At 46.8% G+C, this 21,445-nt stretch overlaps 1 protein-coding gene across 2 annotated transcripts in view; it reads right to left on the minus strand.

Moving 5' to 3' along the window:
• Positions 1 to 21,445, minus strand: part of POLR3G (RNA polymerase III subunit G) — a 47,223-nt gene that overhangs the window by 3,679 nt on the left and 22,099 nt on the right. For both annotated transcript variants that reach the window (XM_062212422.1, XM_062212423.1), the window contains 4 exons: positions 17,824 to 17,880; positions 16,089 to 16,139; positions 10,328 to 10,410; positions 5,803 to 5,949 (listed from right to left, as the gene is read on the minus strand). In XM_062212422.1, the coding sequence (XP_062068406.1) occupies positions 5,803 to 5,949; positions 10,328 to 10,410; positions 16,089 to 16,139; positions 17,824 to 17,880 (338 nt within the window). The remainder of the gene's footprint in view (positions 1 to 5,802; positions 5,950 to 10,327; positions 10,411 to 16,088; positions 16,140 to 17,823; positions 17,881 to 21,445) is intronic.

Genomic DNA, 21,445 nt, shown 5'->3' on the forward strand with positions numbered 1-21,445 from the left:
ACAGGGAATTCTGCTATCCCCCAATAAAAAGGCCTGTGACACAAAACCAGACCTGGAGGAAGCCACGCCGCATTCCCTCCACAGCCTCTCGGGTTCCTGGATTAGCAGCCCTGCAGCCCCAGGGACGTTCCCACTCATGGCTGAGAAAGGGCTCATCCTCATACTAGTCAATGACTCAGCGACACCAGAGCCATCAAAGAGCCAGGAGTCCACTGGGTGTTGAAGAACAGGGATTCACCAGCTGTGGTGCACTGAATGGTGTGCATTTTGCTTGGAACAAACGAGAAACATTTTTGTGACAATCAAAATTTAACACTGGCGTGGTATTTCTCAGTATCAGGAACTTATATGTCATTGTATGAAGTTTAGTGACAACACTGTGATGCTATCAAAGGGCCCTGATTTTTCTGAGTCCGTACTGAAATATTTATGGATGAAATGATATGTGCTTAGGATGTGTTTTTACAATAATCCACATAGGGAGGCTGGGGGTGGAGGGATAGGCAGTGTTTAGTAGATGAATGAGTGGGAGAAGGACTGGCTGTGGAGATGGGTGTTCAGCACAGTGGATAAGACCCATGCATCCCATACAGGACTGCCTCTGCCTCCATATGGGATGCTGGCATTGCAGGTGGTGGCTCACCCACTATGCCACAGCCCCAGCCCCAAGGGCACCAGTTTGAGACCCAGCTGCTCTACTTCTGATCCAGCTCCCTGCTAATATGCCTTGAAAAGCAGCGGAAGATGGCCCAAGTCCTTGGGACCCTTCACTCATATGGGAGACCCCGAAGAAACTGCTGGCTCCTGTTTTCAGCTAGGCCTAGCCCTGGCTGTTGTGGCCATTTGGGGGGGTGAACCAGCGGATGGAAGACCTCTCTTGCTCTATCTCTTCCTCTCTGTCTCTGTAACTTGGCCTTTCAAATAAATAAAATAAATCTCTTAAAAAAAAAAAAAAAAGTGGAGCTGGGTCTCAAACCCAGGGACGCGAATCTGGGATGTAGGCATCCCATGCTGCATCTTAACCACTGTGCCAAACGCCTGCCCCACCACGTGCTTTAGACACAAATGTCCCCTCCTGGTGGTTAACTGATGCTAGTAACTTCCACACAACACAATTAGCAGAACTCTTGAAACTGATGGCTGTATACATGGTTTTTGGCTTTCCTTTGAGCCCTTATTTATTTATTTTTTTTTGCCATTGCAATATTCACAAGAGTGAAGAAGGAAAAAATCTCTTTGTTTTCTGGATTTCACACACAGGCGTTACACAGATACTTCAGTACACGGGTCAATTCATCACGAACCATTTTAAGCGCAGAAACTGAGGGCTGACCAGAGCAGAGGATGAGGCTGTATCCAGGAAGGTCCTGATGGAGCTCCTCTCCCACCCCTCCCTGGCATTCCAGAGCGTGCTTAGATTCTCTACTCAAGCGGAGAGTTCTTTTCTGTTTTGTTGTAAATGAAATGTATTTGTTTGTAAACTCTACTTTGCTAATGCCCAACACAGAATTGTAAAGCTACTGTTGTACCTGTTGTCTTTGTTCGGGGCTATCTGAATCTCAACACAGACCTGGCCTTTGTCAAGGTCCAGTGACTTGTTGAGAGAATTCCGGCCACTACCCACCCAGGGCACCCTCCCTATGCTAGCTGTGACAACCAAAACTGCCCCAGGGGGACCCAAGGTCCCTTGCAGGGCAGAACCGCCCTGCCTGAGATCCTCTGGATTGGCTCCTTCCAATGCAAGCACAATGCTAACACACACGTGATGGTACTCCTCCAGGGCTCAAAACCCTCCAAGGGCTCCCCAGTGCACTCAGGACAAAGCCAAATTCCACAGCCCAGAGTTCCAGGCCCTTAGTGGTGCACGCCCTGCTCATCACCCCACCCACAGCCTCTGGTCCAGCCAGACCAGTTGTCTTGGCCCATGACACAAAGATGCCGCAAGGCTTTCTCCTCTACCCGCAGGTCCCCTCTACTCCATTTTCTCATCTTCATCTGACCTGATTCACTCTGTACATCTCAGATACTATCTTCTTTGACCTTCTTTGCTAACCCTACAACAGAATTTAATGCACTATAACAACCTGGATTATCACATCACAAGGTTATGAACTGTATTACACTATCTCCTTTTCTTGTTCCTTTTATAAAAGATTTATTTATTATTTGACAACCAGTGAAGGACAGAGAGAGCAAGAGGAAGGGGCAGAGAGGGCAAGAGGAAGGGAATTCTTCCATCTACTGTTTCACTCTCCATATGGCTTGCAATGGCCAGGCTTGTCCAGACCAAAGGCAGGAGCCTGGAACTCTGTCCAGGTCTCTCTCCCATGTGGCTGGCAGAGGCCCCAATACTTGGGCCATCTGCTACTGCTTCCCCAGACACATAAGCAGGGAGCTGGATCACAAGCCGAGCTTTGGGTCCGGAACCATCAGGCTGATATGGGAAGCTGATGTCACAAGCAGGGGCTCAGCCCACCATGCCACAACACCAGCCCCTATACCATCTCCTTCCTCATTTATTTCCTCAGTGGGCAAATGAAGAAAAGACGGTGCCTTACCTTCAGTCCTGCCAGCCAGCCCAGCCGCAACCATAAACTGCGTGCACAATTACTTAGGTGGAGTGAGAACTGAGTCCTAGATCTAAGTCCACAGAGGGCAACCAACAGGATCTCAGAAAGCAACACAAGCCCCAGGGTAGAACTCTGGGACCAGAAAGAAAGAGAAGAGACCACAGCAAGGTATTGGAAATAGGGGTTAAATGAGAAACATCCCAGCACAAAAACGAAGTGCAGCACGCAGGCTGCTCTGTGCCTTGGGACCCAGCACAGGAGACGACTGTGCTGGCTTGCAGGTGGCATTTTCCCCAAGGGTTCACATGCTGGCGGCTCAGTCCTCGGCCTGGTGGTGCTGAGGTCTGGCACACTTGAGGGGTGGAGCTCAGCTGGAGGTCGGTGGGGGTGCTATGGTTTGGCCCTAAACTCATGCAGGAATTCAATCCACAAAGTCTTTTGTTAATGGCACTAACAGGGCAAAAACGTAATCCAATCATGGCATTCACAGGGTGGGGCCTTTAGGAAGCGATTAGATTGCCTTAGGTTGTTAGGGTGGAGCCCCCAGGACTGAATCTTGGTGGCTTTAGAGAGAGAGAGATATAGAAGACACATGCACGGGGTGGGCACAATGGCCGGCAGCAGGTTAAACTGGAAGATGACCCGTGCCCTTGAGTCCCGGCCACCCACATGGGAGACCCAGAGAGAGTTCCTGACTCTTGGCTTCACTCTGGCCCCGCTCCAGCTATTACAGGCACTGGGAGAATAAACTGGCAGATATAAGATCTCTCCTCTCCCTCTGTCTCTCTCTCTCTCTCTCATGTAAATTGACCTGCCAGAACCAGAAGCCGAAATCAATCTCTTTTCTTCATAAGGCAGCCTGCCTTGGGTAGTTTGTTATAGTAAGGACAGGCTGAGCGATGTAGAGGCACTGCCTTTGTAAGGGATTACAGCATTCCTCTGGGGACCCTGAGTTGGTTCTCGTGAAAATAAGGTGCTACAAGAACCCCACCCCCCACCGGCTTCCTGTCTCCCTGGGGGCCCCTTGCTTCTGCACTCCCTCCCTCCCAGCATGGTGCCATCTGCCAGGGGCAGGGTGGGAGTGCTAGGCTCTCTGAACTGTGAGCTAAATAAACAAACCCCTTTTCTTTACAAATCAGCCAGCCTCAGGTATTTCATTACATCAACCGAACTCTGACTGATGCAGTGCCTGGAGCTACTTAAGTGGCTTAGTTTAAATAAGGAAGTACTACTTTTAATAGTGTTGCCAGAAGTGTTAAGGGCTTTACAAAGGCCAAGTAAACAAAATCAGGGCCAAAATTGGCCAGTAGCGATCATCTGAATAGCAAGGAGGTGGCAATCAATTTGAAAAGGGTGAAATACTGGCAGGGGCTGGGGGAAGCAGGCAGGTATTAATCATGAAGGGACTTTCCAAGAGACAGAAGAAGAGTGAGACACGTGTTTTACAATGGGAGACAAACATTGAGGACAGTCCTGCTTGCAATGGAAGAAAATATCACAATGGGAGACACACATGTCTTCATTCGTGAATGGAGATGAGTAGAGACAGAGGTGAAGATATGGAAAGGGAAATGATCTGGGGGTTAAGGGTTAAGGTTGCACAAAGGTGCAAGGCAAGTAGCCGGAGAGGTGAGCCAAGAGGGGTGGGGGAGATGCTGGGAGGGGTGGGGAGGCGCCAAGAGGGGTGGGGGAGCCAAGAGGGGTGGGGGAGATGCTGGGAGGGGCAGTCATGGAGGCAGAGGATGCCAGGTGAGGGGAGTTCGCGATGGCTATGAGTTCTGATGGGGGTGCTGGCACCTGCCAAAAGTGACAATGAAGGGAGTGAAGAGGGGAGTGAGACGAGAGAAGATGCCCTAAAGTAACTGCTGGAGAGCGTGGGCTCAACATGAGAAAGGGACGAGGGGCTGGCTGGTGTTTTATCTGCCGGCACCAACTTCTGTGATTGCCCAGAGACGCTCATGAGGGAAGAAGGGGCAGAGAGGGAAACCGAGGCAGGTTTGTGTTGGTCCGCAGTGTGTGCTGGGAGGACAGGAGACGGGGCAGTGCCAAGACAGAGGTTCTGCAGGGCGGGCCAGGGTGCATCCTCCCTGCAGAAGGACTCCAATCAAGGAGCCAGCTAAGGCGAAAGGGGATGGAAAGACAATCGCTATCCGGTCGGGGCAGTGGGAATCAGAAAGCAAGCAACCTGCCAAGGAAGCTGCAGGCAAAGGTGGCCCATCTCATTTTAAAACATTGGAGGGAAAAGGCTGAAGAGGAAGGGCGCCAGGGAAGACACGCCCTCCACGTATGCAATCAGACACCTCCGTCCATTGAACGGCTCAAAGATGGTTCAGAAAGACCAGGATGAAAGAAGGGTCCGGAAAGGCATCTAACAGACATGGGCAGAGGAGGGCCTTCAAGTCTAGGAGGAAAGCAAACTGCTGAACAAAGGAGGTTAGCTATTTGCAAACAGATAAGATGGTAACACGCCTCTACATTTATATCACTCTAACTCTGGAAAGAATACAAAATGTAATACAAAGTAGCTAGGAAGGACTCCGCGGGTGGGCGGAGCAGCTTCAGATGAGGAAGAGGGGAGCGGCTCAAACGGAGGGGATACACGGGTGACCGGAACAGCCAAGAGGCCATCAGCCTGGAAGGACCATGTGAGCCCTCCACAAAGACCCCACAGGCTGGGGCCAACTCAGTTCCCTCCTCAAAAATGCCTGTTATCTTGGTCACACTCTTGCTTATTTTGAGACACACCACATTTGCAAAAGAAGGGCATCCCAAACACACTGCACCCCATCCTGGCGCAGCCAGACGCCGGAGGAGGGGCCATCCTTGACCTCTGACAGGTGCACCTGCACTCTGGCATGTGAGCCAGGAGGCCCTGCATGGCCAAGCCTCCGGCACCTCGACGGCTAACTTGGAATTTCACCCTGACAAATCCGAATTGCACTCATTGGGGTCAGCTTCCTTGACATGCGGACTTCTACTGCCACGCTCCTGTTCCATCCTGCGTTCACCCTGGCGTCGTCACGGTTTCAATGCATCATCGTCCCCTTGCCACCAGGGCATGAACACCAATGACCGGGCCACCCGCTGCCGGCTCTAATGACACACCGTATGTCCGAGTCCCGACCATCAGCTGCACTCCTGCTGCCAGCTCTAACGACACACCGTGAGTCCGAGTCCTGACGGGACAGCATTGGAGCCTGGCAGCCCCATCCCCGTCCCAAACAGCCCTCACCTCCTCCTGCTCTTCTTCGTCGTACTCCTCCTGCTCTGCAGCTTCTTCATCATCCTCATCGTCGCCCTCTTTACTCTTCTCTTTGCTGCCTTCTCTCTCTTCGTTTTCCTCATCTGATTTCTCACCGTCGCCTCTCTTCTCCAGTTCCTGTGCAGGTGAGTTGCATTAAGTGAGTTGCATTAATTTCTGTGCAAACCACTGGCCTCTGACCTCCCTGCCCAGCCCACAGAGGACAGCCACCGATCACCTGGGTCTAGCCCCACCCGACCACCACAGGAGCCACGGGTGTATCTTTGACTCTGTTCCCTCACTGGGTCTCAGGTGATGCTGGGATTATCAGCTCTAACACACAATGCTCATTTCTATCATTTCTATCCCACTTCCTCAACTTAGAAGAAGAAAGGCATTCAGAATGTTCTTTTGCTTTCCGTCTAACATATAAGGGGCTTATTTTGGTTCAAAATCCAAACATTTTTTCATAATACACATTTTCCATGATACCTTTAAGGACCCCCTATAAAAGGAGAAAGAAATGCCTATGATTTGGCTTATAAATGAAGTCATTTAAAACTAGTGTTGTCTGGCTGTCCTGGGATAAATTATCCCTGTTGCACACTGCCCATAACTTTCTCCTTTTTCTCATTATGTACGTCCCATTCTCAGGAATTTCTGCTTCTGAGTCTATCTGGCAGGTGGGGAAGAGAGATCAGAACTTGCCATGTGGTCAACAGTGGTGACTATTCCATATGGGCACTGGTTCGAGACCCAGCTGCTCCACTTCTGATCCAGCTCTCTGCTGTGGCCCCTGTGCCAGGGTAGGAGACCTGGAGGAAGCTCCTGGCTCCAGATCGGCACAACTCCAGCCATTGTGGCCAATTGGGGAGTGAACCAGCAGATGGAGGACCTCTTTTTCTCGCTCTCTCTCTGCCTCTCCTTCTCTCTCTGTGTAACTCTGCCTTTCAAATAAATAAATAAATAAATCTTCAAAAAAACAAACTAAAAAAACTATATTCAAATCTGAACTTGAAGAAATCAAAGGAAATAGAAAGATTGTGTCAGATGGCTCAACTGCTAATCAAAATGCAAATTCTACTTTCCCATCTGCTCACCTACTCATAGAGCAAATAAGACCAAGGTAATTGACTTAAGCTAATTTATCTTGATATTGACCCTTATATTGCCCTATATGAGTTATTAGTACAACATAATGTGTATAGTTTTTCCAATGGTAATCCCTTTGGAAAAACTGCAAGAAACACAATAATTTTGGTAGATCTTCTGAAGCATCTATCAAAAGATATCCACAGACACACACATGGCTATGTTAGTATCAATTAATACAGTATGTGGTAATTTTTTTCTCTTAATTAGATCATACTAAATTGGACAACACCCGTATATGTGTTTAAAACAGAATTATAGTGCTATATTCATTTAACTTATTCAAGACACACACTACAGCTAAAAACTCATACAATAAATTATTATTTTCTATTTAAAATCAAGATTATTCAAGCCAGTTATGCAAAAATATTTCCAAATACAGAATTCATTCAGTGCTACATGTGGCCCAAACATACACATTTTTATAACTGCCATTGCAAACATCTTCAAATAATGGCATCATTATTTCTACCACATATGTATAGAGATACAGCAAACTCATAAGAAACTTAAATAGGGGAACAAATCTATTTATGCAATTTTCTTTCAGGAACGGATCTCAAAGCTGCACTCATTGTCTCATCCGTTCATTCCTTTTGTAGTAAGCTACAAGTTTCGGCTCCTTTACTTCCTAGCTTCCATTTTCTCTGGTGGGAGAAGAGAACCTTGGGGCTGGCAACGTGGTGCAGCAGGTTAAGCCACTGCCTGAGACACTGGCATCCCATGTGAGCACCGGTTCAAGTCCTGGCTGCTCCATTTACACTCCAACTCCCTACTAAAGCAGCGGAAGATGGCCCAAGTACTTGAGCCTCTGCCTCCCATTTACGAGACCGATGGAGTTTTAGGCTTTTGGTTTTGGCCTGGTCCAGCCCTAGCCATTGGGTCATTTGGGGGGTGAACGAGTAGATGGAAGACTTCTTTCTCTCTGTCACCCTGCCTTTCAAATAGTACATAAATCTTAAAAAAAAAAAAAAAAAAGGCTGGCGCCGTGGCTTAACAGGCTAATCCTCCGCCTTGCGGCGCCGGCACAACAGGTTCTAGTCCTGGTTGGGGCGCCGGATTCTATCCCGGTTGCCCCTCTTCCAGGCCAGCTCTCTGCTGTGGCCCGGGAAGGCAGTGGAGGATGGCCCGAGTGCTTGGGCCCTGCACCTGCATGGGAGACCAGAAGCACCTGGCTCCTGGCTTCAGATCAGCGCGATGAGCCGGCCACAGCGGCCATTGGAGGGTGAACCAACGGCAAAAGGAAGACCTTTCTCTCTGTCTCTCTCTCTCTATCACTGTCCACTCTGCCTGTCAAAAAAAAAAAAAAAAAAAAACCCACAAAACAACAACAACAAAAACCCACAAAATTCTAACCTTACTACCTTATAAATTCATTTTAAAGATAAAGAATAGGGGCTGGCACAGTGGTGTAGTAGGTTAACAATCAGCCCGAGACAACAGCATGCCATATGGGTACTGGTTCAAGTCCCAGCTGCTCCACTTCTGATTGAGCTCGCTGCTATGGCGTACAAAAGCAGTGGAAGATGGCCCAAGTGCTTGGGCCACTGCATCCACATGGGAGACCCAGAAGAAGCTGCTGGCTCCTGGCTTCAGATTAGCCCAGCTCCGGTCATTGTGGCCATCTGGGGAGTGAACCAGCAGATGGAAGACCTCACCATCTGTCTCTCCTTCTCTCTGTCTGTAACTCTGCCTCTCAAATAAATAATCTTCAAGAAAAAATAAACAATGAGTAATAGTGTAAAAACACTCTAAAAACAGGTTAATTCTGGCCAGGGAACTGTTTAAATACTGAAGAGCCGCCATACGGAGCCTCCTGTATCTCGGGCAGCCATGAGAAGCACAGGTATTATGTATCACGCCTGTTCATTCACCCTTCATCATGACAGCCGACTGCGTGCTGCTCTCTCTCCACCCATCGGTGCTCCACTGTCATACAACCTGCAACCACTTTTGCCGAAGAGAAGAGCCAGAGCAAAATCATCTGGAAACCATTCTGCTCTATTAAAAAGGCAAACTCATGGGGACTTCAGGATCTAAAATTTCAGGTTCAGGGGCCAGTGTTGTGGTATGGCAGGAAAGCCACTGCCTGCAGAGTCAGCATCCCGGATGAGTGCTCCATGCTAAAGGCCTGGGAAAAGCAGCTGAAAACGGCCCCGGGTGTTTGGGCTCCTGCACCCAGGAGAGAGACCTGGACAAAGCTCCTGGTTTTAGTCTGGCCCAGTGCTGGCTGTTGTAACTATCTGGGGAGTGAACCAGTGGATGGAAGATCTCCCTCTCTCTCTCTCTCTAACTCTTTCACATAAGTAAATAAATCTTAAAAAAAAGAAGAGTTTCTGACACCAAGCAGCTAAGTCACGTTGGCCCAGCAAGCTAACGTCTCGAAGCCTTGACTTCCTCATCTGTAAGAAATAACGGCACTCGGGCCCGTACCGTCATTACCAACTCTTAAGGACATAATGTAGGTCAAGAGCGTGGCCTACGTTATGAGAAGTTCTTGGCAGGTGCCAGCTGCAATCACTATCACCACCACCATGGTCCTCAATGGTAGGTGACACAGGCATTGACAGTGGGCGTAAGCTGGCAGACTCTCCATGGACAGCAATGCAGCAGCTATAAGGGATCACTTTCATTTATTTATTTTTTGTTTCTTTTTTAAGACTGAGTTTATTTGAAAGGCAAAGTTTAAATCTTTCTGGTAACTGACATGTTTGGCTCACATCTGACAAATCCATGGTATTAAAAAGGAAGAGGGGGCCGGCGCCGCGGCTCACTAGGCTAATCCTCCGCCTGCAGAGCTGATACCCCGGGTTCTAGTCCCGGTTGGGGCGCCAGATTCTGTCCCAGTTGCTCCTCTTCCAGTCCAGCTCTCTGCTGTGGCCTGGGAGTGCAGTGGAGGATGGCCCAAATGCTTGGGCCCTACACCCGCATGGGAGACCAGGAGCACCTGGCTCCTGACTTTGGATCAGCGCGGTGCACTAGCCGCAGCGCACCGGCCGTAGCGGCCATTGGGGGGTGAACCAACGGCAAAAAGGAAGACCTTTCTGTCTCTCTCTCTCACTGTCCACTCTGCCTGTCTAAAAAAAAAAAAAAAAAAAAAGGAAGAGGGGCCAGGAAGAAGCTCCTGACTTCTGACTTCAAATCAGAAAACGCTTTGGCTATTGCGGTCATTTGGGGAGCGAACCAGTGGATGGTGCACCCTTTTTCTCTGTCTCTGCCTCTTTGTAACTCTGCCTTTCAAATAAATAAATCTTAAAAAAATTTTAAAAAGGGGGAGGTATGAAGGAAAAGTAATATGGCAAAAGCAGGTCCAACATTTTATGTTTTCCAGTTCACTCTCAAGGGAAGACACAAACCTCACCTCGATTTTTTTCAAGACGTCTGCAGTACTAGTGAGGGCAGTGCCTTGGCCAGTAGCCTTCTCCTTTTTGGATTTTGGGCTCGCTGAAAGTAAAATGACTGGTTAACATACATTTTGTCGTTTCCAGGAACTGTGTATTATATTTCTTAGCTTTCTCATATGCTACCTAGCATAGTGATACGTCACATCAGGCAGTTACATAATTTTCAGAGTACTTTAATTTTTCCAAAAATGAAATAATCGCACCTAATCAACTCTTCAATGAACAAATGATAACCACTGAACAGCACAGTCTTTAAAGCTACAGCGAAGCCTATGTTTACCAGCACTAAAGTGACAATTAAAACAGCTATGGCCAAAATAGCAAAAATGTTATTTCAGAAGCACAAGAGCATCAACCTCCCACAAATCTGGTTTTCTGCCTTTTAACTAAAGCAATCTTAACAGATTTGGAAGGCAAAAAAAAAAAAAAAAAAAAAAAAGTACAAAATAGATTACATTTTTCAACAATGAAAGAGATGAGAAAGAGGTTATATTCAATGAAACTACCAACCAAATGAAGATTAAAATACATAAACAGAGCAGCCGCATCGCATTAATCTGGAAGGTCATAGCTCATAAATGAAGTAAAATGTTTTAATGGTTTTGACACATGCATACTGTTTTTTATTCTTATCAAAAATGCTGCATTTTGAGTCCATTCTGAAATGGCAGGGAACAGAGAATTATTTCACATAGGGATTCTGCCAGCTAGTTATGAAAGCATTATGATATGCTAGGAAATTGTCCCACTGTGATCAGAAGTATTATAGTTCTTATCCAAAATCAAACTAAATACCTAGAAATTACGTGGTAACAAAGGAAATTATGGCTCAGAAAGATGTAATTTTGTTGAAGATTAACATTTAACCCATGGAAGAGGAAATCTTTGGATTGCGGTGGATGACCCCAAACAGATGGAATTACAATTTACTGTGCTGTACCAAATCGCCCTGGGGAGGCACTGAGCTCAGAGCTCCTAAGCACATGTATTACTGAGGTTTACTCAAACAGTAGTAACAGTTTGACTTATTTTTTTTAAATGTATATTTATTTATTTGAAACGCAGAGTTACAGAAAAGCAGAGGCAGAAGCAGAGAGAGAGAGAGAGAGAGAGAGAGAGAGAGAGAGAGGAGAGAGGAGAGAGATTGAGATCTTCTATCTGCTGGTTCATTCCCCAAATGGCTGCAATGGCCAGAGCTAGGCTGATCCAAAGCCAAGAGCCAGGAGATTCTTCCAGGTCTCCCATGCAGGTGCAGGGGCCCAAGGACCTGGGACATCTTCTTCTACTGCTTTCCCAGGCAATAGCAGAGAGCTGGATCAGAAGTGGAACAGCCAAGACTTGAACTGGTGCCAGATAGGATGCTGGCAATACATGTGGCGGCTTTACCAACTATGGCACAGTAGATTTATTTATTTATTTTTTGACAGGCAGAGTGGATAGTGAGAGAGAGAGACAGAGAGAAAGGTCTTCCTTTTTCTGTTGGTTCACCCTCCATGGCCGCTGCGGCCAGCGCATCTCACTGATCCAAAGCCAGGAGCCAGGTGCTTCTCCTGGTCTCCCATGCGGGTGCAGGGCCCAAGCACTTGGGCCATCCTCCACTGCCTTCCCGGGCCATAGCAGAGAGCTGGCCTGGAAGAGGGGCAACCGGGATAGAATCTGGTGCCCCAACCGGGACTAGAACCCGGTGTGCCGGCGCCGCAAGGCAGAGGATTAGCCTGTTAAGCCAAGGTGCTGGCAGGCACAGTAGATTTAATGATGGGTAACATTCCCTACCTGTGGTGGAATGAGAAGGCCATTCCAAGATGGCCACTGGCAACAGAAACTACCTGGCAACAGGCTGTGATTGGATGGTTTTGGAAACCACATGACAACGGAGCCTGCCTGGCAACAGGCTGTGATTGGATGGCTTCAGAAACTGCCTGGCAACAGGGTGTCATTGGTTAGGGCATAAACTACCCCTAGACCGGATTGGCTGCCTTGGCTATATAAGCTGCTATAGCAACTGAAATAAACGAGTCTGCAGGCTGCTTGCCTCAGACCTGCTTTCTCCTGACTCCCGGGGTCTGTGTGGTGACTCCGTGCCTCCTGCCCCCACCACGCTCTTCCTCTCAGAAATGAATCCACAGCAACACCTACCCTCTTTGAGAGCCAAGACTTGATCAGGAACTATAGCACATAATACGTGGCACTGCAATCCAGGAGTCTGGGTAGCCATAAAGACACTGGAGACATCCACATCCCTTATCAGAATGCCTGGGCTCATTGTGCCCTGCACTCCTGATTCCAGCTTCCTGCTGATGTGCACCCTGGGAGGCAGCAGGTGCGGGGTGGCCCAAGTGGCTGAGTTCCTGCCAACTGGATGGGAAACCCAGACTGAGCTCCTGGCCCTGAGTTTCAGCCCGGCCCAGCCCTCACTGTTGCAGGCAGAGAGCAAACCAGCAGTTGAGAGACACCTATCTTTCTCTCAAAAAAATTTTAAAAAATATGTAACCTCATATATAATAAGAGCTCAACAAATATCATTATACTGATGCCAAAAAAAAGCTGAGTATTATTTAATCAAATCACAAAATCTTTTTAATCGAAGCATTTAATGTCCCTATAAGTCTATTAAATGAATATTACAGCATATGATGAAATAAATAAACTTATTAGAGATTACTACTTTCTTAGCCAAATGGTCAACTGGGCTAGCATTGTAGCACCATCTGTGACACCTGCACCCCATATGAGTGCCAGTTCAAGTCCCAGCTGCTCCACTTCTGATCCAGCTCCTTGCTAATGTGCAGGGGAAAGCAGCAGAAGATGACCTAAGTGCTTGGGCACCTGCACCCATGTAGGAGACGCAGATGGAGTTCCAGGCTCCTGGCTTCAGCTGGCCTAGCCCTGGCCATTTTGGCCATTAGGCGAGTGAACCAGCAGGTATATCTCTTTCTCTCACTGTCTCTGTCTCTCTAACTCTGCCTTTCAAATAATCTTTTTTTTAAACAAAAAAAAAAAAACCAAAAAGGTTAGTTGCAGTTGCAGACTCAAGTTCACTGCTCACTCTGTGCAAACTGTCACTTTGATTTTACCTATTACCTCATCTTTGTATGTATCAAAATTACTTAAAGGGGGCTGGCGCTGTGGGGCAGCAGGTTGACACCTGGCCTGAGGCGCCGGCAGCATCCCATATGGGCAACGGTTCTGGTTCCAGCTGCTCCGCTTCCGATCCAGCTTTCTGCTATGGCCTGGGAAAGCAGTGGAAGAGGGCCTGGGTCCTTGGGCCCCTGCACCCACGTGGGAGATCCAGAGGAAGCTCCTGGCTCCTGGTTTCAGATTGGCGCAGCTCCAGCTGTTGTGGCCAATTGGAGAGTGAACCATTGGATGGAAGACTTTTCTCTCTGTCTCTCCTCTCTCTGTGTAACTCTGACTTTCAAATGAATAAATAAATCTCTAAAAAAATTACTTAAAGATTTTTTTTTAGAGATTTATTTATTTATTTGAGACACAGAGTTAGAGAGAGAGAAAGAGCGAGAGACAGAAAGAGAGATTTTCCATCTGTTGATCCCCTCCCCAAATGACCACAATGGCCAAGACTGGGCCAGGCTGAAGCCAGGAGCTTCTTCAGGTCTCCCATGTGGACACAGGGGCAAAAGCACTAGGGCCATCTTCCACTGCCCTCCCAGGAGCACCAGCAGGCCACTTGATCCGAAGTGGAGCAGCCAGGACTCGAACCAGCACCCACATGGGATTCTGGCATCACAAGCCACGGCTTTACCTGCTAGGCCACAGCACCGGCCCCACTTAAAGACTTCAAACATCAAAACATTAATATGGGCTTTCTTCTATCCTTAGTGAAATACATGCATACATTTGAATTTTTGGGTCTTTTTTTCCCCACATCAGCCAGGAGCTGGTTCTTTAAGAACAAACTTGGACTCCTGTTGCTGAGTTTAATGTAAATCACTGAAGGCCTTCTTACAAAAGGGACAGTGCAAGCCTCTCAGGAACAAACAAAAAATGGGAAACAAAAAACATTAGAGAAGAATGGAAAAGCAAAGTGTCACTGCTGCTTGTTTTTAACAAAGAGCAACCCGGACATACTGGAAGCTTCTACTGATGATTAATGTTTGTACGGCACTCCAGGGATGAGCAGTCTGTGGGACATATTTGAAAACATTAATTCTTCCAGAATGGACACCTTCTTTTCAGCTCTTTAAAATCTGCCAAAGACTTGTGAGATGCTGGACATGACCAGTGTGGTTCACGCATATGTACTTTGTTATGGAAACAATGTCTTTGCCCAATAAAAACCAAGGGAATAAAGAACAAACTGCAGATCTCAAAGTATGATATTCTGTAGTCAAACTAAATATGTATACTACATGTCTGAAAAACAAAAACGTTTCCACCTTAAACTTAACATATGTAAAAACTTAACTGAACATTTCAAACGTGTGCATCTTATTGCGCGTCAATTATACCTCAATAAAGGCATTAAAAGTGAGAGTGGGAGTTTCTTAGCAGCCAAGCCCACTGGCCTGCACCTCTCTGGCTACTTCCCTCTGCATCTTTCTTCATTGCAGAAGTCATAAAGACTCAAGCGCACCACCCACGTGCGTGTCCCAAGCTCCCCGATTCACCCGCACCTGGCTTCTGCTTCTACAAGCCTTTTGAAAAGCTCTCTGTGAGGTCACCCGTGACCAACACGGCAAAGCCTTGAGAACATCTTCCGTCCTCACCCTGCCGGCTCCCTCAGCTGTGCTGGTCACCACCTCCCCTCCTATCTGCCCCGGCTTCCAGAGCTCCCTGCCCCCGGCTCGCCTCCACCTGCTTTCCACTCTCCGTGCTGCCTCGGCCCGCTGAGCCGCCCACTAACTTCTGGCATTCCTCCAACTCAGGTGCTTTCTTCTGATTACCTAACTCCTCCCCGAACACGGGTTAGGGATCACGATTTCACGATCACTTCTTTCTTGATAATGACCATCTCCAATTTGAGGCCAATTCGCCTGTATCCAAGGACACATTCAGCCTTGTCCGTCTCCACTGGACTTGTAATCTTTCCTCAAACCTTGCTTTCCCCAGCGCCCTTCCTAATACCTGTCTTAGGAAACTCCTCCCAGCCCTACAGTCTCAACTCCAACTCCACTCCCTCAAAAACTCTTCGCAGACCTCCCAGCGAGGACGGCCTTCTACCCCACATGGCTTTTGTCCAAGTTCCATGTGGACAAGGATAACCCCACACTGCTCACTGCTACACTCCCCTCTGTACAGCGTCTGGCGACAGCAGATACTCAGCTATTTCCTGAAGGGAATTACTAAGCAGAAACAAAATATAACAGCCGTGTTGGCATTTTTATTTAGAACATACAGTTCTATTTAACAGTTCCCCTGCTTTGGTTAGAAACTGAGACTATAGACAGTAAAATCATTATAATCTCCAACATGCCAACAATGTTTACTTGTGGGGAAGCAGAAGGGTTGGAAGAATGAGGTCTGGTTATTGGAAATCTTTCCCAGCGCTTTCGCATTCCACAATTCTGGAAAGGTCAACAACTGAACACAGCAATCAGTAACAGCAAGACCAAGCTTCAGTGAAGCCACCACAATGCAGAAGACGCTGTGTAAAAGGATGCAGCACACTGAGCGTTAACTTCAGGCCGACAATTTCTAGGAACAGAACGCAAAAGCAATCATCTTTTCCTACCTGAATTACTATTATATTTGTCAATGTACCTTTTTTGCATTTTTTCCTTGGCATCATCTCTCTTGGAAATCTTCTCCAATCTGTGTGTACAAAAGGAAAAAATATAAAAAAATGAATTTCCTCTAGGAATCAGTAACCTTGGGCAAAACTATTTAAAGAACACAATGACAACTGCCCATAAAACGACAATATGTGAATATTTGATTGTACAAATTTAGCCTGAAATATAACAAAGCAAAAAAAAAAAACCACTTTGCAGTAAATCTTTTAAAGTGTTAGAATTATAACTGTTTTTCTTAAGTATTATTTACTTATTATTTGTATGTTTAAAGTTTTCTGTAATTGGTATGTATTTATTAAGTAATAAACAATGCTTTACAAAGAACATATGTGACCATAACCTTAACACATGAAAAATGAAATAATTCAAATTATCTGACAACCTTAAAACATATAAATACCTGTAAAAAATAATTTCTTTCCAATAAATGATTTTACCTGTATTAGCTAAACAATTCCTCTTAGTTTTTTTACTTCTCTTTAACATTTAAGCATGAAGTCAAACAAAACGGAAGCAAACAATGGATTAAAAAAATGGATTAGTAAAAAAATCTCAGTGTCATTATACAAAATATTTAAACCACAAGTCATTTTACCTGAATATATTTTAATTCCTATACACTCAGAAAAAAATCATGACAAAGTAGGCAGAGAATAATTTGGGGGATGATTATTAGTGAAATGGAAGAAATGACAGACCTAAAAGAGTGTTTCCAGGGACCCCAACCTTAAGATAGAGCCCTAGAGCCTGTGAGAGCAGCCGTGCTGGCAATACCAGTTACACGTTTCTCTAAGGGCAGGTGAGAGACCGGAAAGGAAAAGGAATTAAAATGAAGAGCCCTGGGTTGCAATAGCTTTCTATGGCAACTTTATTTGCAAATGAGTGAGCTGGATGAACTCTCTGCTGCAACCCCTTCCACCTGGTCTATATCTAAGGTAAAACTTGTTTCTTAATTTTTTTCTTTTTTTGATTTGAGAAGCTGAGAGTAAAAGATTGAGATCTCCCAGATGGTTCACCCCCTAGATGCCTCTAACAGCTCAAGCCAGGAGCCGGGAAGGTAATCCAGGCCTCCCACATGGGTGGCAGGCACCCAATCACTGGAGCCCTCACTCCTGCCTCCGTAAATCTGCATTAGGAAGCTGGAGGCCGGAGGCGGAGCCGAGAACTGAACCCAGGCACTCTGACACAGGATGTGAGTGGCCCGCACAGTGGCTTAAATGCCACACCGGAAGCTGACTTCTCCAGGTAAAACCTGAATGTTGGAAACAGAGAACTTTCTAGGCACCTTAACAACTAAAGACAGTCCGTGGCAGCTTAAAAGGAAGGAAGATCCGTGACCTTCGCTTCAAAGTTGTGTTTTCTCTGGACAAGCCCTGAGGTCACGGAGGCGCACAGACGCGGGGCCCTGTAGCACCCTTACATTCAGCTGCGATTGGGGCTAACAGAGCTGGAAAACCCAAATGGGTGTGGTAAGTCGGATTTTTATTAAAAACGTATTTTGAGTGCTTCTCCAAATATGCTTCAACTCTGCCTCCTTACAGCTTAAAAATCTTTTCATCTGGTTTCCAAAAGACTTACATTAGTAATTAACTACAGGAAAAGCACTCAGTTTGGCTATGATGATGACAGAAAATATCTTTTATAAACATGGAGTAGGAAGACAGCCTTTGAAGTTCTTTTAACATGATCTGTTTTATAATTACCTGGTATCCACTCTTCTTTGTATACCTTCATACATCTTTTACTGTACCTTTCAATGTCTAGGAAAAAAGAATAAGGAATTCATTAGAAAAACCAATATGCCTGAACTGAGCCATTCCTTCAAAAGAACATCATTAATTTCAGACGAGGAGTTCCCAACGTTTGTTCTTGGAACACTCAGCCAGGTGGCAGGAAGCACTGGGACCGACAGGCTCAGGGAGGCCACAGACGTTCCTGGAATCAGACACCTGACTCAGGAATCAAACAATTCATTATTATGAAAAAAAAAAAATGCAAGAATTAAAAAAAAAGGCACCAAAATACACATCTTTCAGTTCTATTTCTTCATGAACACTCTGAAGTCCACTTGTCTGCACCAAAGCCCACAGTAAGGTCACAAGGCTACACAGGGGTGTGTACGTGTGTGTTTACTTTAAAAGACCTATTTATCTATTTCAAAGGCAGAGAGAGTGCACTTCCAGCTGCTGGTTCACTCCTCAAATGGCCGCAATAGCCAGGGCTGGCCCAGGTTGGAATCAGGAGTCAGGAGCTTGTTCCGGGTCTCCCATGTGGTTGGCAGGGGCCCAAGCACTTGGGCTGTCTCCCTCTGCCTCCCAGGCACATCAGCAGGGAGCTGGATCAGAAGCGGAACAGACAGGACACAAACTGGCAAGGAGGCCACTCATACAGAAGGCCAGCAAGGCCTACTCAGCATCCCCCGCTGGACTCCTGTGACACCTGCAGCTGCCCATCTTTAAACCTGGTGTTCCTGGGATGTTTGTGCACCTGCGGCACTGCACACACACACACACCATCATTCCATGAGGCTCCTCACTGTGCTACTTCTCACAGCCACACACACACATACACACACCATCATTCCATGGGGCTCCTCACTGTGCTACTTCTCACAGCCCACTGGAGAGGAGGCCTGGGTAGAAGGCAGGAGCAGGCCAGGCTGGAATCGCTGAGGGCTCGTCTGTCCCAGGCATAACCAGGTCAACTGCTAGGCCTCCCCACCTACAAGTGAAAGCTCTGCAGGGACCAGAGTCACAGAAATCGTCACGGCCCTTGCTTCCGATCGCTCCAGCTTGCCACGAGGAACTCCTGATAGGGGCCCAGGCCCTGTCCCGGCAGCAGAGACCTGCAGGCAGCACTGCCTCATGGGAGTCTGAACCCACCGCTCACCATCGCAGGTGGCCTCCAAGTTAAGCTACGGAAAGGGAAGGTAATGCAAAGACAAACACGTAGAAACCATGCACCAAATGGTTCTGGTTTTTCCTTCGTGCCAAGAAAATGCTTTCAAATAGCGCCAAGACCAAGGTCTCGGAGAAAGAGAACTAGAACTGACAGCGAGTCAGACACCAGGAACGATGCTTTTCTAGTAGTCAATGGTTTTGCTGCAGGGCAATATTGATGTATTCTTGCCCTCACCTTTCCCAGCTGTAAAATGAGGTCAGCACAAATGAGATTCCCAGTGACTGCATTACAATGACTTTTTAAGAATTCTCTCCAGGGCCAGCGCCTTGGCTCACTTGGTTAATCCTCAGCCTACAGCACCGGCATCCCTTATGGGCACCGGGTTCTAGTCTCAGTTGCTCCTCTTCCAGTCCAACTCTCTGCTGTGGTCCTGGAAGGCAGTGGAGGATGGCCCAGGTGCTTGGGCCCCTGCACCCGCATGGGAGATCAGGAGGAAACACCTGGCTCCTGGCTTCGGATCGGTGTAGCTCAGGCCGTAGCGGCCACTTGGGGGGTGAACCAACAGAAGGAAGACCTTTCTCTCTCTTTCACTGTCTAACTCTATCTGTCAAAAAAAAAAAATTCTCTCCAAAACAGATTCCATAATTTGAAAAAAAAAATTATCCTTCAGAATACCCAGGAAACAGTTTTTCTCATTAATCATCTAGGTCTAATGCATGATCTTTCCATATTTCTAAATATATATATATTAAAGATTTATTTATTTATTTGAATGGTAGAGTTATAGACAGAGAGAAGGAGAGACAAGAGAGGGAGGTCCTCCATCCATTGGTTCACTCCCCAAATGGCCACAATAGCTGGAGCTGGGCAGATCTGAAGCCAGGAGCCAGGAGCTTCTTCCAGGTCTCCCACATGGATGCAGGGGCCCAAGGATTTGGGCCATCTTCCACTGCTTTCCCAGGCCATCAGAGAGCTGGATCAAAAGTGGAACAGCCAGGACTCAATCTAGCACCTATGGAATGCTGGCACTGCAGGTGGTGGCTTTACCTGCTACACCACAGCGTCGGCTCCTAAATATATTTTTTAAAGTTTTTTGTTTTGTTTTTTTTTTATTTGAAAGAGTTGACAGGATAGCGGCCATTTGGGGGGTGAACCAACGGAAGGAAGACCTTTCTCTCTGTCTTTCTCTCTCACTGTCTAACTCTGCCAGTCAAAAAAAAAAAAAAGACATCCTCATTTAGAAATATCAGTTTCATCTTAAGATATTATTGAGGGGAGCGGCAAGATGGCGGAATAGGAAGGGAGCACACTGATAGTCCGGGAAGATACAGTTTAATAAAAGTAGAGATACTGCAGGTTCAAGGAAGAGTAGGGGAAGAAACAGCAGAGTAAACTCTTCTGGAACTAGTGATTCACAGTGGACCTGCGTGGAGAGCGTGGGAGCCCAAGTTTGGGACACTAGCAGCAGAATCAACACACCAGCGCTGGAACATGAGGTGAGCCGAACCTCAATAGCCCGAGACACCAGCGGGAAAGCGGAAAGAGGAGACTAGAGGGAATGAGGCTTGAAACTCCGTGGGGAAAAGTTCACTAGGCTAACTAGGAGAGAGAGAGAGAGAAAAAAAAAAGTGACCAATACGAACACGAGTTTCTCTCTCTCTGCTCACCTCTCAAAGGCGAGCAAGACAAAGAGCAGGTGCCATTTTGGACATATGTCATAAGCAGGGCGACCTCAGGTCTGCACCGGCCCTGAGCCTAGCAGAAAAACCTGACTCTGGGGGCATGAAATAACAGGAGATTAGGATCTAACTTGGCAACCCAGTGGGAGACTGCAGAATTGGAGCCCACGCTGAGGGCAGCACAGATTCCCTGTGTGGTCCTTGGGAAAGAGCTTCCGATCTCTGGCTCCTCTGGGTATTATCATTCGCCTGCTAATTCCGTTAGCTGTGCAGAATTATGTCCCTTGTGAATCAAAAAAAAAAAAAAAAAAGAAAAAGAGATTTACCACGCCTAAACTGGGAGTGTCACCTTTGGCACACCCTCAACCCTGAGGAACCAAACAGAGCTCTCAGGCCACACCCATCTCAAGCCTCTAAGGCTCCACCGAAAGCAGACAGTCCACTTAATCTAGATTCATAGTATAACAAGAAAAAACACCACACTGAAGAAACCAAGTATCTCCAATATGCCAAACAATAAACGCAAAAACCGAGGTAACAAGAACAAGGAAGACACTATGACACCCCCAAATGAAAAAGACACCCCAATTCAAGATTATGAAGATGGTGAGATAGAAGAAATGCAAGAAGTGGATCTCAAAAAAATTGATAAGAACATTAAGAAGTTCTCAAAAACAAATTCTTGAACTACAGAAATCCTTCATGGACAAGATAGAAAATCTCTCTCGTGAAAATGAAGTATTAA

Source organism: Lepus europaeus, chromosome 15, assembly GCF_033115175.1.
Source record: "Lepus europaeus isolate LE1 chromosome 15, mLepTim1.pri, whole genome shotgun sequence".
Lineage (NCBI taxonomy): Eukaryota > Metazoa > Chordata > Mammalia > Lagomorpha > Leporidae > Lepus > Lepus europaeus.